Raw genomic sequence first — 17,280 nt, 5'->3', positions numbered from 1 at the left:
ACATGGTTCTGGCCCGCGAGCTGAGGACGGCATCCAGAGTGTTGCGGGAATTGACGCGCTTTGTTGCGGGAGCGCGTGGGTGGCAGGCTATGATGCAGGTGCGGAGACGGAAAAGTGGAGGGGCACGAGGGGTTGGCGGGGCGCGACTGAGGCGCTGACGTTTGCCCGACTTCTTCCGGACCGCGGACGGGGAGACATCACCATCACGCTCGTGCTATATACTCCCGTGCTTCTGAAGACTATTCGTGGTTTAATTGCGCTATGCTGCGTTTTCCTCTTTGGGCTTCCGCGTCTGGAGAGAAACCGCGACTTTCTCAGTCAACAATTTACTCGTGTTCGGCGCAAGCAGCGACAACAATATGCCCAGTCCAGTAAAAGCTAAAGACACCAGATAAACTGTCTTGAAAGCTTGTGACAGGCCCGAATGATAGGCCGATACCGCAACTGCTCTAATCTCAGGGGTTAGTCCTTTTACCGCGGACCATGCCGCAGGCGTTCCCAACGACAAGGCTGAGAGGATCGAAGCAGTGCTATCTTTAGGCAAGCCAGCGCCCAACACGGCGGGTACTACTGCAGCAGGTACCGTCGTCGAGCGCCTGTTCGCCAGGACGACGTTGTAGACTGCTTGACATGTACCCGCGACAGCGGTGCGTACTGATGCAGCAGCACCGCCAGCAGCGCCAATCTCTCGTTGATCGGTTATCGTGAGAATCGCGTTTCCGAGGGCGATGTCCGCGACGTAACCCATCATCATGGCAGAAAAGAAGATTAGCGCAGAAGATTGGGCTTGGTTGCTTGGGTTTGCTGTTGACACCGCTGTTGTCCCCGTTAGTATACAATACAGTGTAGATGCAGGGACAAAGTAAGACTTACACGCAAGCAGCCCTCCACCTATAGCCATAGCCACGGTAATCTGCCAATTCTGATATCCGATCGGTCCAGCCAGGCATCCTCCCACGAAACCGCCTATCAGGATGCCTAAATTGGCTAATGAGGAAAGGAACGCGGCATGCATAAGGTCGCCGTTCGCGTAGAAATTCTGTGTAATCTGAGGCCAGATGACTGCAGAAGATTAGCGGCTTCCTAGCAGGACTCAAGGATAGACACTTACTTGCACCGGCATAGTATACTCCAGCCCCAATACCCGTGAGTATTGCCGATACGACCCACGGGCGATGGCGAAAGAGACTCATAGGAACCAAAGGCTCCTTAAGATCCATGAAGAGTTCCCAGCATACAAAAGCAACAAGACAGCCGAAGCCGATGAGAATGAAAGATAGCACTTCAGCCGACGTCCAGCTATACTTCGTGCCGCCCCATGAGAGACCAAGCAAGAACATAGTAAGGCCAGCGGCATAAAGCAACGTGCCGACGTAGTCGAACTTCTTAACGAAATCCATCTTCTTCTCCCGCTGACCGTGCTTCTGGTGGAAGTTGGGAGGATGGTAAAAGACGCAGTAGCAGATCAAAGACGCTCCGTTGACGGCAGTGAGTAAGAAGTATACTGCTCGCCAGCCAACGCGAGTCGCAACTAGGCTCTGCGCAACGACGGGGGCGAAACCCTGCCCAGGTAGATTCCAGACGTTGATTGCGCCAATCATGAGGTATCGGTACTTGGACGGAATGAGTTCGCCGATGGTGTAGTAGCAGGATAGTTGCGTCGCAGCTGCGAGTGCCTTGATCATGGATCCAACTATCAACATGTTGACGTTAATGGCGAGAGCACTGATGAGCGTGCCAATCATGGCGAGGAATGCGCCCACGATGAAGAAATAACGACGACCGAAGATATCGCTTAGTCTTCCTATGATGGTCTGGTCAGAGTCAGTGATGAACGAGTGGAAGTCAAGATTCGTCGTTGTACGTACCATACCTACGGACAGTCCAACTGGATGCACAAGTGCGACCCATTGGATATTGGGATCTGGTCCAATGTCCGCATTGATGGTACCCAGAATAGGTGCAGCATAGGCAAAACCTGCATTGTGTTGGTTAGACATCCTCTCATGTGATTTACCAAATAGCGGACTTACCAGCATTGCCAGCCCAAGCCCCAAAGCCCACGGCGCAGCATGTACCGAGGAAGAAGGAACTGAGATAGTAGCCCTTGGGCAGATTCTCCACATCGCCAGCGAAGCCATCGGCGTCAGTCTGAATCTTGTCTTTGTCCTCCATGTCTTTGAGAGGTATGCTCGAAATGTCCTCGATCGTAGAGATATCGGGAGTTGTCTTATCGGTTGCGGCCATTCTGATAGCTGTTGTTGCCCCAGTTGTTGTTGAACCGGACAAATGTCGGAAGTGAATACAGCATTGATAGCAATACTTATGGTCTGGGATGAGACTTGATTCATACGCGAATCACACAGTCCCATCCTTCCCAATGTTGTGGCTGTCAATGTCGCGATCTGTGTTGAGAATTACGGGAGTGGATACATTTCTCCGAAGCCACCGTTTTCAGCTCAGCACACGCCATGAGATTCGTAGAGTCTGATGATTCGAGAACACGACTCTGCTACGTGACTGTGATCAGGGTACATAGACAAGCATTGCGGGGTATCGCCGCGCGAATGGTAGTTCTCACGCCGCCACGTAGTTCGGTGGTGAGTCTCGCCGTTCATGATGCGATATGCAATGTCAGTGTGGTAGCGTACGAAAGCGGGCGCTAATGCAAGGTCATGCTAGCGGCACCATGTCGTTTGCGGTTATAGCGATTTCGCGGAAGCCGATATGCGACCGTATACTTTCGATTGGATGAAACGAATACGGATATCGTTGTTCAAACGATGTCAGTCGTGCCGCAACTCCGCGTAATCGACTTGCATGACACTGCATTGCAGAGTTCATGTCGATCAGAGCGTGCACCGTTGAAGTGGAGATGTATCTGGGCAGTCAAGTCTATCCTGAGTTCAAGACAGCCCAGAGTCCCCCTGAAATTGATCGAGACCTTACGTCGTCTTCGAAGTCGCACGTCTCCAAATTTCACACAATATGGTAAATCGTCAGCGGAGTCCCATCAAACCAGGATGGGATGCACAGACGACTGTTCAAGAAGTGGACGAAGCGACTCCCTTGTTTCCTGAACTGACATCAACATACGAGGTGAGCTTTCGACTCCGAAAATGATCTCTTTTGTCAGCTAAAGTTTTGTAGGCAGTAAATGGCGCTTCACAGGATCCTGAGCGAGGAGATGGGTCCGCGAAAGACCACTCAACGCCGAAACGTTCGCTGGTGACAACCATTTCCATCTTGTTGATCGGTGGGGGTCTTTATCCTGTCAGCATAGCTCTCCGCTAATCGTAGCAGGTGTCTTCATCTCCCAAGCAGACACATCGCTGGTGTTAGCCACCTACGGCAAGATCTCGTCAGAATTCCACGACCTCGAAAGCGGCTCCTGGCTCCTTTCAAGCTACATGCTAGCCATGTGTATATCGCAACCACTCTTCGGAAAGTTGAGCGACATCTTTGGGCGAAAGTCGTGTTTGCAGGTGGCCTACGTCCTCTTCGCGATCGGAACGCTCGGTTCAGGACTGGGCCGGTCAATGGCTCAGATCATCGCTGCTCGTACAATTCAGGGTGCTGGGGGCGCTGGTATGGTGTGCATGGTGTCAATATTGTTGACTGATCTGTTGCCCTTCCACGAAGTCGCGCTATACCGAAGCTATGTCAATGTGGTGCAGACAGTAGGAAGAAGCTGTGGCGGCGTGATTGGGGGGCTTCTTGCTTCCACGATTGGCTGGCGCTGGTAAGTTCTAATATGACAGTCCTTTCGTTACGTACACAAGTTACTGATGGATGCCGCAGGGCCTTCCTGGCACAAGTTCCTCCAGTCATTCTTTCGATTGTCTTAGTCCAGTGGAAGTTGGACGTTCCGCAGAAAACTTTCAAACCTGGTCACTGCGAATCCACTCGCGACAAGTTACGACGTATCGACTTCGTCGGAGCGGTGTGCATGAGTATAACAATCTTCACTGCGCTGCTCGTCCTGGACACTGGCGGCCAGAAATACGATTGGAACCACCCCGTCATCGTCACATCCGCTTGCGCTGCTGTTATCGGCGCTGGAACGTTTGTCGTATACGAACGGTACTTCGCGAAAGAGCCAATCTTTCCTGTCCAACTACTCACCCGCTACGTTGTTGGCACTTCTTATGGAATCCTTCTCCTGCAGAACTTTTCTCAGACCGCAGTAAGACCCAGCAATTGTGGCTGAAAGATGATAGGCTAACTCAGTGGCAAGCTAATGTTCATCATCCCCATCTACTTCCAGGTCACCAACAATGCATCGACTGGCGAAGCCGGCGCCTACCTCATACCCTCTGTGGTTGGAAATACAGTCGGTGGCCTCCTGACGGGGGCATGGATCAAGCGGTACGGTCCTTCGTCCATGTATCTGGGATGGCGGGCTAACACAAACCAGGACCGGAAGTTACAAAGCTCCTACCATACTCGCGAGTGCCAGCTCAGCGTTGTCTTTCGTTCTCTTGCTCTTATTCTGGCGTGGGCATACCACAGTCTTGGGATCCCTCCTGATATTCCCCGCCGGCTTTGCAACAGGCATGGCTCATTCGGCCGTCTTCGTTGGATTGACATCCGCAGTGGCGGAGGACGAGGTAGCCATTGCTGGCTCTGGCTTGTACCTGAGTGGGAACGTGGGGGGCGTTACGGGCGTCAGCGGGGCTGCTGCAGTCTTTCAAATCGTTTTGCAGATGGGCCTGAATCATGCCCTGGAGGGGAGGAATGACGCATCCGAGATAGTCGAGAAGGCTACCTCGGATATCGCCTACATTCAGCATGTGGGCGACGGTCTTCGCGAGCTGCTGATGCCGGCATATATATACGCCACGCAGCAAGTATTCGGTAAGTCAAGAACATTCGAGGCCTGACTTTGCTAACTTGCGACAGTGCTTGGGCTAGTCGCCTCCGTCATCGCATTTTCCATCGCACTTGTCACGAAGGAGAGGAACCTGTTGAAAGCAAACTCGCCCGAGTAGACAACGTATCTTGACACCCCTTCTCTACGCGTGAGAGTCAATAACTTGGATGGCGCAAGGTGTTTGACGTCACCCATGCGCAGCCTGTTGTTGAATGGTGTAGCCGAAACATATAGCCCGAATTGCTACAACGATCAACAAACACCGTATAGTACAATGAAGTCTTGCATCAGCTGCGGCGCTGACCAAGTCATTCGACGCATGCGTGATCAAAGCGTCGCCGGAATGCAGTCCAAGTATGGGAATGTTTCCACCATGTCGGGCCCGACTGTCCAGTTCTTCAGCTGCCGGACGTGACTTTCGAAGTCCGGATTGAGCTGCAGCTCACTGTTCGATGCGACGATGAGAATACTAGATATGTCGTGAGGCCAATGGATTAACAGCGAATTGCCCGTGATCTCCCGTAGCTTGGAGAACTCCCGCCCCTCAGACAAGTCCATATACTGGAGTATGCGCTTCCGTGCTTCAGGCCTTCAACTATATCGTCAGTAGTGACACTCAACCTTTGACCGTAAGCTTACCAAACTATCGTATCAACCCAAATCGGATGGGGTATTGTTAGCTGGGCTTCTACGGGCCTCAAGAAGTCTGGCATGGCTTCGTAATTGCGCTTTGTGGGGGATATGAGCCAGCGGAGCAACAGGCTCATATAATACAAACACGCAACCCTTTCGGCTGAGCCTTTGACTGCCATACTTATCTTACCGTGCTGACCTAGAGCATCCGAAATCGGATTCTGCGAATTGCGGGTAGCAGGGTTGAGCAATGACCGAACGCTAGGGAAAGACTTTTCTGGAAGCTGCCCAGAAGATTGCACGTGCTGACGGCTGGTAACGATGATCTCGAGCAATACAGAATCGAGCCGACAGGTGGCGGATGCATGAAGTGGCAGTCGCTCCCACGGCGGAGGCTGTGAAGCTGTGCCAGCCATGTCTAACAACGGGAGCTCTGGTGCGAAAGGCCAATCCCTTGGGATGCCGACACCGTCCTGGGCTGCATTCGCGCCAAATAGTGACAATGAGTATGTATTGTTCGCGTCTGGTTCCAGGACTAAGGATTTAGCTGATATCCGATCAGTCCATGATAGCGAGACTTACTCGAAGTGCCATCCCACATATTGAAAAGAGACTCGTCCGCACTGATAGGCAGCTCTAGGCTCAGCCCAGTATCTGCATCTCTCAAAAGCACGCCCTCGGTGGACGTTGCGCCGTAAGCTGAAGCATCGATAGTCGCTGAGCCATCGCTCAGGCCAGCAGATAGTGAATGCGATGCGAAGTTCAACGTCGTATTGGCCCCAATACTAGTCGGGGGAGATCTTGAGGTTTGCGACAAGTCGAGCCCGGCCTCAGCAAAGGATGGGTCTGGGACTGCTCCAGTCGATGGTGAGGACGCATCTCTATCAAATGGTGAGACTGTGTGGTGATCGACCATCTGAAGGGACACTCGCGCCGAATTGATGATCTCTCGAAGGCATGTTTCATTGTTCTGCAGCTGTTTGACGAGGCCTTCCGAGCGCGTAAGGCGCCGCTTCAGATCAGCGACCTCTTCTTCTAGCTCTGCTATACGCGACTTCTTCCGCGCTCTCGCAGCTCTTTGGTTAAGTCTGTCGAATGTCCTCTTTCGGTACAATTGTTCGGTACTCATATTTGCCACTGTCCTGTCCATGGCTGCGTGTCTCGTCGGTGACGAACTTTCCACATGGAGAAGCCATGAGAGGAGCGCGCCGGCATTTTCGGCGACTTACTAGGAATCGCCCCGAGAGGATTGGCGTTTGCGGCTTGCTGCGTCGTAGCCGGGCACGCAATGCGGAGACGATAGCACGAGGGAGACATTTCCCGCGATGGCTGGTGCCAGGTGTGGGGTGAGGCTCGTGCTCGAGGTTTAGCGTCGCACTACGTGACAATGCATCGACCCATGAACTCCACTCGCTTCCTGCACTCACGCGTCACGGCGCCGGCCTCGTCTTGAAGCCCAGTATCGACGCGGTAACATCGACCCTGAACATGGCTCTGTTTGGACGCGGGGAGAGCGCGTTCAACCGTATGATGCCTTATAAGGGCACATTTCTCCCGGTCCAGTTGTCAGCTTCGACAACGGCTTGTCACCATGAAGTTCTTCAAGCTATTCCATTATGCAGTGCTTTCGTCGGTACTGTACTGCGCAGCAGCGAAGCAACCGAACATTCTCTTCATCTTGACAGATGATCAAGATTGGCACATGAAGTCATTGGTTTGTGCATCTCTGGCTGTCTCGAGTAACAATAGCTCACAAAGAACAGGAACACATGCCATTCCTGCAAAAGTATCTACTCCATGAAGGTACACTGTATGCGAACCACTTCTGTACGATTGCGTTATGTTGCCCTTCTCGCGTAAACCTCTGGACCGGAAGAGCTGCTCACAACACGAATGTGACTGACGTCTTTGCACCCTACGGTTCGTAGTCATCGCCGCGTGTTACTACCAGCCTCGTTAACACGTTTCAGGTGGCTACCCAAAGGTCGTTCGCGAAGGCATCAACGATGACTACCTCCCAGTATGGATGCAGAATGCTGGCTACAACACGTACTACTCAGGCAAGCTGTGGAACCACCACTCTGTTGACAATTACAACGCACCCTACGCCGGCGGATACAACGGTTCCGACTTCATCCTCGATCCCTATACGTACGAATACTACAACGCACACATGAGTCGCAACGGCGGACCACCCATAAGCTACAAGGGTCAATACTCGCCTGATGTGACTGCAGAGAAGGCGTATGGCTTTCTCGAGGAGGCAATGCAACACCCTGAGCCTTGGTTCCTCACCATTGCACCTATCGCGCCCCATAGCAACGTGAAGCTCGTGCCTGCCGAAGAGTATAGTGCGGATTTGCCTCAATACGCAGAGCGACATGCTCATCTCTTTACCGAGTACAAGATCCCACGCGATGCCAACTTCAATCCCGAGAAGCAGGGTGGCACAGGATGGGTCAAGAGACTTCCGCTTCTCAATGACACAGTCATTGACTACAATGATGAGTTCCAGCGCTCTCGCCTTCGCGCCCTTCAGTCAGTAGACGAGATGGTAGAGCAACTGGTCAAGACTCTCGAGCAGAAGGGACTTCTAGAAGACACATACATCATCTACACCACCGACAACGGTTATCATCTAAGTCAGCATCGCCTACATGCCGGCAAGGAATGTGGCTACGAGACTGATATCCACATCCCCCTCATTGTGCGCGGGCCAGGTGTAATGAAGGGCCACACCACCGACATCGTCAGCTCCCACACTGATCTTGCACCCACAATCATGAAGTTGGCCGGTCAGACTCTACGCGAAGACTTCGACGGCTCGGTCATGCCCCTCACCAAAGAAGACACCCTTCTCGCCGAATCCACAGAACGTCAAGAGCACATCAACATCGAGTACTGGGGCCGAGCCATCCCCGAAGGCATATGGGGCCACTACGACAACCCGGTGAAGGAAATTCACCCGCCCGACCAAAACTGGGGTGGCTACCTACACTCTGTACGCAACAATACATACAAGGGCCTTCGCCTCATCGGCGAAGACTACAACATCTACTACTCAGTCTTCTGCACGGGCGACAAGGAGTACTACGACATGCGCTTCGACCCAGGCCAGCTCGAAAACTACTTCGACGACGAAGACGTGGACCTCATAGCGAAACGTGACACCTACCGTATCGCAGGCCGCCTCTTCACCGCCATCATCGACCGTATCGACGCGTTGATGATGGTCCTCAAATCATGCAAGGGCGAAGCGTGCAGAGATCCCTGGGGCGTGCTACACGGTAGTGACAACAAAGTCAAATCACTCAAACAAGCACTATCGTATCGCTATGATACTTTCTACGCAGCGCAACCCAAGGTCCAATTCGAAGACTGTGCTTTGGGCTATATCCGTGAGGTGGAAGGCCCGCAGGATGCGAATGTGTGGGGTGGTTGGGATGACGGAGAGAGGTCTGAGCTTAAGGCGCGAAGGAAGCCGAGTTTTGTGTATCAGGGGAATCCGCATTTGCTCACCTGAGGTCGATAATGAAGTTGTCTTCCGGTACAGCCTAGAGGTGGTCAGTAGGTCTCTAATCAAGCAAAAATTGATGCGAAATGCAATATATGCCTCAAGAGCCGATCGTCTTGTGAGATATACATCCCAAGCCCCAAGTAGGAGGACTAAGTTTACCTACTACGGCGACTTGTTCCACGCCAGGCCGAGTTTCGAAGTAGAGGCTTACCGGCTACGACCCCTTCTTCAAGCTACCCAGAAAAGATCACAGAAAGGCATGTAAAAGGTAGGATAATGTATGAAGTAAAGAATTTTTGTTCAGACTGTCATTGAAGTACATCTAGCTTCCACGACAGCACACGAGACTACACGCTGTAAACATACATATCATGGGAATAAAGTAATGCAATCAATGACCAACTACCCCTTTCCACGCCTCATCCAGCATTTACTCGCCCTTCAAGTGATCCTGCTTCACGGTGAAAGCCATATCTAATAGGGCCTTCTCTTCGTTCTTGTGTGACACCTTAAGTCCAGTGGCCACCGACGCACTAGGGTTGCGGCCAGCGTACATCACGTGACGTCTATTGTGGTGCTCGGTTTGGTTGAGCAGAGTCTCGATTCTGGGCTGGGTAAAGCTCCAGGCACCGGCGTTAAGCGGCTCTTCCTGGCACCAGATGATGTTCTGGGCGTTGGGGTACGAGTCCAGGTTGTCCTTCAGTTGTTGCCAGGGGAAGGGGTTGAGCTGCTCGATACGAGTGATAGCAACGTCCTTCTCACCGCGGGCCTCACGCTCCTTTACGAGCGCGGCGTACACCTGACCTGTGCAGAGGATGACACGGTTGATGCCCTCATGCGACTCAATCTCGCCAGTAGCGTGCGCGGGGTCTTCGATGATCCATTGGAAGTGAGAGTCGCCGGTGAACTCCTCAATGTTGGAGCGAGCGAGCGGGTGACGGAGTAGCGACTTGGAGAAGAAGAGGATAAGAGGCTTGCGGAACTGGCGGTTCATCTGGCGACGGAGGAGATGGAAGAGGTTAGACGGCTTCGTTGTGTAGGCAATCTGGATGTTGCAGTCCTGGTGCTGTCGGTCGAGCTTGTCGGGCGAGGGGAAGATACGGGGATCCTCATTGCAGAGCTGCAGGTAGCGTTCCATACGTCCAGAAGAGTGCTCGGGACCTTGACCGTCGTAACCGTGGGGCAAGCTCATGACGAGGCCGGAACGTTGAAGCCACTTGACTTCACCAGAGGCAATGAACTGATCGATGATGACCTGGGCAGTGTTGGCGAAGTCACCGAACTGAGCCTCCCACATGACGAGGGCGTTGGGTGATGATAGCGAGTATCCGTATTCGAAGCCAAGCCTACAGGTGATTAGTCACGGCAAAATACAACAAAATGGCATGAACTTACACTCCGTATTCGCTGAGCGAAGAGTTGGAGATGGTGAATGTTGCCTGGTCCTCGGCAAGGTTCTGGAGAGGTGTGTATGTCTTCTCAGTTTCCTGGTCGTGGAGCACGGCATGGCGCTGAGAGAAGGTTCCACGCTCGACATCCTGTCCGGAGACACGGACGTGGTGGCCTTCCATGCACAGACTTCCGAATGCCAAGGCTTCCGCGGTAGCCATGTCGATGTTCTTGCCGTCCATGACAGTCTTGGTGCGGCCAGCCAAGATACGCTTCAAGTTCTTGTGTACATTGAAGTCCTCCGGCGCGCCGCCGATCTTTTCAGCGATGTGCTTCAGTTGAGTCTCCTCGATGGCGGTTGGCAGATGGGGCAGGACCTCTTCCGCAAGCTCCTTGGGCGACTTGAAGCCGTTCCAGGCCGAAGTAAGCCATTCCTTGGAGTTTGGTACGTAGTCCTTGCTGCGGTTGAAGCTCTCATCTAGCATACCCCAGACCCAAGCCTTGTGCTCGTCAATGTCCTCCTTGGTGAAGGTCTTCTCGTCGAGCAGCTTCTTGGTGTAGATGTCCAGTGTTTGGGGTTGTTCTGAGATCTTCTTGTACATGAGAGGCTGGGTGAAGAAGGGCTGGTCAGTCTCGTTGTGACCCTGCTTTCGGTAGCAAACCATGTCGATAACCACATCCTTCTTGAACTCGGCGCGGAAGTCAGCTGCTAGCTGGCAGACGAAGTTGAGGGCCTCGACATCGTCACCGTTGACGTGGAAAACGGGCGCATCAATTGCCTTGGCGATATCAGAGCAGTAAGGAGTCGAACGGGAGAACCTAGGATCCGTGGTGAAACCAATCTGGTTGTTCACGATGATGTGAATAGTACCGCCAGTGTGGTAGCTGGGGAGCTGGTGGAAGCCCATAGTCTCGTATACTATACCCTGACCGGCGAAAGCGGCGTCACCGTGCAAGAGCAGACCCATGGCGCTGGAACCTTCCTTCTCGTCATTGTTGTAGTGCAGAATGGCGCGGGTCTTTCCTAGTACGACGGGGTCTTCGGCCTCGAGATGGGACGGGTTGGCGACGAGAGACAGCTGTACGCGCTTTCCGGATGGGGTGGGGCGCTCGAAGTTCATGCCCAAGTGGTATTTGACGTCACCGGAGCCCTCTTCGTTGGCCTCGGCAGTACCGGCAAATTCACTGAAGATGGACTCGTTGGGCTTTCGGACGACGTTGGAGAGCACGTTGAGACGACCACGATGCGGCATGCCGATAACGATGTCCTTGACGCCAAAGTCGACACTGCGGTCGATAAGGGCCTTCATTCCGGGAATCAAACTCTCACCACCCTCAAGACCGAATCGCTTGTCGTTGGGGTATTTGGTGGCCAGGAAAGCTTCGAAGTTGGTACCCCAGATCAGGCGGTCCAGGATGCGGCGCTTCTCGTCGACGGAGTACTTGAAGGGTGTGGGAACCTCGATACGCTCACGGAGCCAGTCGCACTGCTCCCTGTCGGGAATGTGAATGTATTCAACTCCGTAAGAGCCGCAGTAAAGGCGTTCGCAGGCGTCGATGATCTCCTTCAACTTCATCTTCTTGCGGGACTCGGTCTTGAAGCGCGGCAAGATACCGGGGCCCAATTCGATCTCTTGTTCCAAGTCCTTTTCGGTGAAGTTGTAGTGTGACAGTTCCAATTCGCGCGGCTTGCTGTATCCGAACTGTTCAGCTTCGGAGCGGATGCCCAGCGGGTCGATCTTGGCCTTGTGGTGACCGCGGGCCTGGTAGGCTCGGACGAGCAGTTGCACTTTGAGATGGTTCATGACGTCGGTACCCTCGGCGGAGGCCATGCCCATGCCAGGCCTGTTCGCGGCGCCGCCCTGGGGCGAGCTCATGATGTTTGGCGGCGGTTGGAAGGCTTGCGACACGGGCATGTCGCCGGACTCCATGTTGTGGAAGTAGACCTGCCATGAGTAGTGGACGCTGGCGGGGTCCTGCTTCCACTGCATGTACATGGCATCGATGTAGTTGGCCGTGTTGCCTTGGAGGAACGAGTCGTTGGGGTCCTATGCCGTCATTGTTAGCTATGGGTCGAAGAGTTTGAGGGTCTGGCTGGGAGGCACGCACAACGCCCTTGTTGGTGTCTTCCGACGACACGGCATACTGGCGGCGCTGCGTCACGGCAAGCGGGCGGCGACATGTCGAAAGAGCGGTTCGTGAGGGCTGTGCGAGGCTCGAGAAGGATGCTCTCGCCGGGGCGCACTGGAGCTGGCGGGAGCAGCACTGGCGCAGAGTGTTGCGCAACATGACGGGGATTAGATTAACAAAGCGGAGGTAGGGATGGGTGACATCCAAACGGACGACGATGAAGAGAAGAAAAGCCTCAGCTGTAGCAATGTGCAGTCGAAGTTAAGCGTCGCACGCAGTAGAAGTTGATGCAGCCCAGGACAGGCCCCGTGTTCCGGCCTAGCGCGTATCATGGATCGCGGGATTTCTGACCGGTCACCACCCACCACATTCAAGGGAGCGACCGAACACCGTGAAGTCTATATTGACACCGCGTCTTCTCGTCTGCTTGTTGTTCTCCAGATATAGTCTGCAGACCTGTGCAGGCTTGCAGTGGTACTCTTTGCTGGTCACGGCGGCGCTGCGATATGACGAAGTGGTCGCTCATCTAGTGTTCTCGCACCACCAGCCAATAGCAGGGCAGGCCTTATGTAACTCGCATGCAGCCTCTGACGGCTTCTGACGCTGCATGGCACGGATATGTATCCGTTGCGCCTGATGTGTTACTTCTCTTGGCTGATGCGAGCCATGCGCCATGTTTGCAGATACGCGTTCTGAAGTGGGCGAGGAGATGAAGAGGCCACATATAGCCAAACCTCCTCAAACAGCAGATGCATTCCAGCTGAACATCGAATTGAGTTTCGGAGTAGGGTACAGCCTTGCCTCAGAGCCTCAGCGGCTGCCATGCCGTTCGCTAATGCGTAGTCACGTGCGACGCGTGAATCTGGGGAAGCCCAGACAAGCTAGTACCGCGTCAGCCTCAAGCCAGGCACGCCTCACTGATCGCCGCGACCTTACCCCCCGCCATCATGGCCGACGCCGCTGCCCAGTACAAGAAAGATAACGGCAGGGTCGCCGTGTCTGCAGATGGCAAGACGGTGTCCTGGAAGTCGACCAGTGGCGCGGCCAATGCGCCTGCTCCGTGGTCCATAGCCATAGCAGATATTGGCAGTATGTCGAGGCCCCACGAGAAAGACGCTTTACACTACTGACACTCTCCAGACCTCCAGCAGACGCCCGCGACCGCTGCCAAGGCATCCATCAAAATCGTCGTGCCCGAGCCAGCGCCCCTAGCTGGCAACCACACCCTCACATTCACCTCCGCTACCGCTCGCGACGACCAGCAGAACATCACCAGTCTATTGCGCAAATGGATCGAGGCCTCCAAACAGCAGAGCGCTCCGTCTCCGGCTCCTGCTGCTGGTGGCAAGGATGGAGGGGACAGCAGCGCCTCAGCTGCCATCGCTATGGCGCAGACTGTAACCGCTGGTGGCAAAGACAACGAGGAAAACTACGATGACGCGAAGCTGCTTGCGGATACGACGCTTCAGATGTCGCTTCTCAATTCAAATCCAGCCCTTCGTCAACGCTTCGACCGAGCGCTCGCAGAGAAGCCTGATTCCGTCGGTGTTTTACAATTTTCTATGCAATTTTGGTCTACACGCGTGCACATGTTGAGATCTCATGCAACAGAAAAGTCGCAGGCTACAGGAACTTACAACGTGCTGTCCGTCATCAAATCAAAGTCCGTCAACGGCACCCTCATGCTGAGCTTGACCAAAGAGCAGATTGAGCTCTTGTTCAGGCAGCATCCAATCGTGCAAAAGGCTTACAATGAGAACGTGCCCCAGCTGAGCGAGGGTGATTTCTGGGAGAGGTTCTTCCACAGTCGTTTGATGAAGAAGCTCAAGGGCGAGCGCATCCAAGAAAAGGACGTGCTTGATCCTAAGCTTGACAAGTATCTATCCTACGATGAGACGGCAGACAATCAGGATCTGCTTGCAGCTTCTATCCCCAACTTCATCAACATCGAGGCGAACGAACAGAATCACAGCCAGAAACAAGGTAACCGGCCCGACTGGACCATGAACCCGACCAATTATGAGAAGGCGCCCATTCTCCGAGTCCTGAATCGCATGAGCGAGAAGATGATGAAAGAAGTGCCACCTTCAGACGGAGGTCGGCATGGACCCGTTGGAGTTGATGAAGAGACATACAAAGAGCTGCAGTTGCGGGATCTACAGCGTGCAGATGACGACAACAGGGTCGTTCTCCGCGTACAGGATCAAAGCCGGTTCTTCTCCGCCGGCCAGAGCGTGCACACCTCAACCAGTGCTGCGACCTACACCAAGCGTACTCCTGCACAGGCCCTCTCGACGTTACAGCAGGATCTTCGCAAGTTCGGCGGCGACGGCCAGCTTTCGCGCGTTGACCTCCATTCTACGATCGATATCGACGATGAGAGTAGTAGTGACGAGGAGGAGTCGGTTCCCAAGAAGACTAAAGTTGGCAGTAAATCCTCACGAAGTGCAGCCTCATCACAGATCATTGCGGCTGTTAGGAAACGACATCTGCACAACGATGACTACACGTCATCCAAAGCCATTCCCACCAGCGAGCGGGCAAAGGAGCTTCACGTATCAGAAGGGGTTTTAGAGAATCTCACCATGACCCACAACACGACAGTCGAGTTCTTGCACTACTTCTGGGCCGTGTTCTACTCGGGAGATCCCGACCGCGCGGGTGAAATTGCACGTCTCATCGAGACGCTGGATAAGTCACTTGACCGGATCAAGGCGGTTGCCGACATGGCAGAAGCAGAGCGCGAAGCAAGGATCGAGCATGCGCGGAAAGAGAATGAGTTTGCCAACCAGCGAGAGAGGAAGAAGAGGAAGTTCGACCCAGGAACTATCAGAGGAGGCGCGAAAGCTGTCAAGCAGATCGTGGATCCCCTGATTCGGGCGATCGACGCTGCGCGGAGTCAATACAAGAAAGCGCTCCAGGAGCAAGTTGCACGGAATACGGCGACTGCGACTGCTTGATATTATGCCAGGCCTCCGTCTTTCAAAGGTTGAAGATCCTTCTGATTTGCATAGCGAAGGCGTTTGGGAAATATGGCTTGTGTCGATCGGAGACCGCTAGGTATTTTCGTGAAACAATTGCAGACCATGCTTTGAAATACACACATTCTTTCCGGAGATACATAATAATTGTAGTCAGTGAGGCAATTGATGTTGGGAATGCCCATGTCTATCCAACAGCCATCTACGTCGGTTATTGCGCAAATCCGCAATGATCTACACGCATCCCACGAAAATGGTCCGCCATGACCAAAAGTGATGCTGAAAGCTACAAACCACATGTGTGATCAATACCCCATCGGGTCTGAAGGTGCATAGACGCCGACAATTTTCGGATCATGTACCTTAACAAGAAGTAATATCAGGAGAGTCTCTACACCGCTACCTTAAGGCTCGCAATGTTGATAAGTGCACAGTACGGCCGGTTCATCGCACCTGCCAAAGTGAATGTCTTCTTACCAGCCCGGCCTGCTTCGGCAGGCACTGGACCCCTGACCTGGGAGAGGCCCCACTTATTGAGTAACTCGACGAGGCACATTTCTTTCACAACCTCATCCTCACTTCATTTCTTCGCGGTATGATACTGCGCGGCCTGGACGCAGCAACTGAGGGCTTGGATATTAGGGTAACATGAAGACATGTTGCGCATGCAGAAGAAACACACAAAGCAAGAGAGGACGTCATCAATTCCTGAAACGCAGGAACAACTGCGACCAACAACAACCGAAATTGGAATGAGCGTTTGTTGCGACCAGCAATACCGAAACATCGAAAAACCAAAGGAAAAGTCTTAACCGAGTATTAAAACCAGAAAACGAAGGGCAAGGTTGGATGAAACACACCCGAAGAGCAAACAGATCCTCTGAGTAGACCGAAACCGCAAGACCTACATCATCCAACATGGACCGAACCTACGCGACACCTACAACATCTACAATAAGAGATGCCGTCGCAAGTATACGTGTTCCCGGGGTTGAAAGCTAGGGTTGTCGTCCGCGGTAATAGTCGCGCGCTGGATCATAGTATGGTTGGTTTCCTACTATCCTTTAGCTAACCTGCACCAGATACGTAACAGAACATCTATTCATCGACTCAAAAATATACGTACCATTGTTATTAGGAACTCGCTCCCTCGGTCGGTTGTCTCTGCAAAGATCAGTGTCGAGCTCAGCTGCACGACAACCTTAGTCGACCTACCTGTAACGGAAGCTATGCCAGAGGTACCATCTCGCGACCCAGTTCTCTTCGTTGACATGGAGCATGTAACGACCGATGTCATAATATGGTCTTGTTTCCGCGCAAGCATCGCGTACGATCATCAAAATATGCAGATGTTTCGACGTTTCCGACAACTCGTCCCATCTATATGGTTCTGCTACAGAGGGGTCTGCCCTCGATTGCTCGGTCAAATTGTAGCGGTTTGAGCTCAATGCGTTTCTGGCAGCCACAGCTTCGGCCTACGAAAGTCGTGTGGGTTAGCGGACAGCTTTCTATTGTCAGGCGGAGACTTACGAGAAGCAGTCTGTGTGTACTCTCACTGAGTTTAAGTCGATTGCAAAGCTCGCTCTTGCTGGCGCTCTGGGAAAGAGGTGGCAGGGTCATGGTATGGCGACGTTCCCTAATAGGATCGTTCATCACGCCAATGGTACGCAAAGAGCAGCTCAAGTGAAACTAGATATGAGAAACAGAAAGTCAAGTCTCTTTGTCTTATACCTGGGTTCGACAGCCGTGGAGGAAGA

The 17,280-nt window shown here is 53.3% G+C and overlaps 4 protein-coding genes across 4 annotated transcripts; 3 read left to right on the top strand and 1 right to left on the bottom strand.

The window, feature by feature from the left end:
• Nucleotides 1-259: 259 nt before the first annotated feature.
• On the bottom strand, nt 260-2,247 carry J4E86_006237 (uncharacterized protein; the record flags this gene model as incomplete). The annotated part of the gene is made up of 5 exons (XM_051446768.1): nt 260-816; nt 874-1,062; nt 1,112-1,814; nt 1,869-1,978; nt 2,034-2,247. The coding sequence occupies 5 exons, from the start codon at nt 2,245-2,247 to the stop codon at nt 260-262; spliced, it is 1,773 nt and encodes a 590-aa protein (XP_051302343.1).
• A 910-nt stretch (nt 2,248-3,157) lies between these two features.
• J4E86_006236 (uncharacterized protein) lies at nt 3,158-4,991 on the top strand (the record flags this gene model as incomplete). Its single annotated transcript, XM_051446767.1, has 6 exons — nt 3,158-3,191; nt 3,304-3,742; nt 3,802-4,186; nt 4,238-4,368; nt 4,418-4,857; nt 4,903-4,991. The coding sequence occupies 6 exons, from the start codon at nt 3,158-3,160 to the stop codon at nt 4,989-4,991; spliced, it is 1,518 nt and encodes a 505-aa protein (XP_051302342.1).
• Nucleotides 4,992-7,275: 2,284 nt separating this feature from the next.
• On the top strand, nt 7,276-9,029 carry J4E86_006235 (uncharacterized protein; the record flags this gene model as incomplete). The annotated part of the gene is made up of 2 exons (XM_051446766.1): nt 7,276-7,426; nt 7,477-9,029. The coding sequence occupies 2 exons, from the start codon at nt 7,276-7,278 to the stop codon at nt 9,027-9,029; spliced, it is 1,704 nt and encodes a 567-aa protein (XP_051302341.1).
• Nucleotides 9,030-13,489: 4,460 nt separating this feature from the next.
• Nucleotides 13,490-15,502, top strand: J4E86_006234 (uncharacterized protein; the record flags this gene model as incomplete). Its single annotated transcript, XM_051446765.1, has 2 exons — nt 13,490-13,631; nt 13,683-15,502. 2 exons carry the CDS (start codon nt 13,490-13,492, stop codon nt 15,500-15,502), a joined length of 1,962 nt encoding a protein of 653 aa, XP_051302340.1.
• Nucleotides 15,503-17,280: the final 1,778 nt, after the last annotated feature.

Source organism: Alternaria arbusti, assembly GCF_024043155.1.
Source record: "Alternaria arbusti strain BMP 1465 chromosome Unknown scaffold_7, whole genome shotgun sequence".
NCBI classification, from domain to species: Eukaryota; Fungi; Ascomycota; class Dothideomycetes; order Pleosporales; family Pleosporaceae; genus Alternaria; species Alternaria arbusti.
Note: the sequence above shows the minus strand (reverse complement) of the source record. Positions and strands in the feature narration are given on the sequence as shown.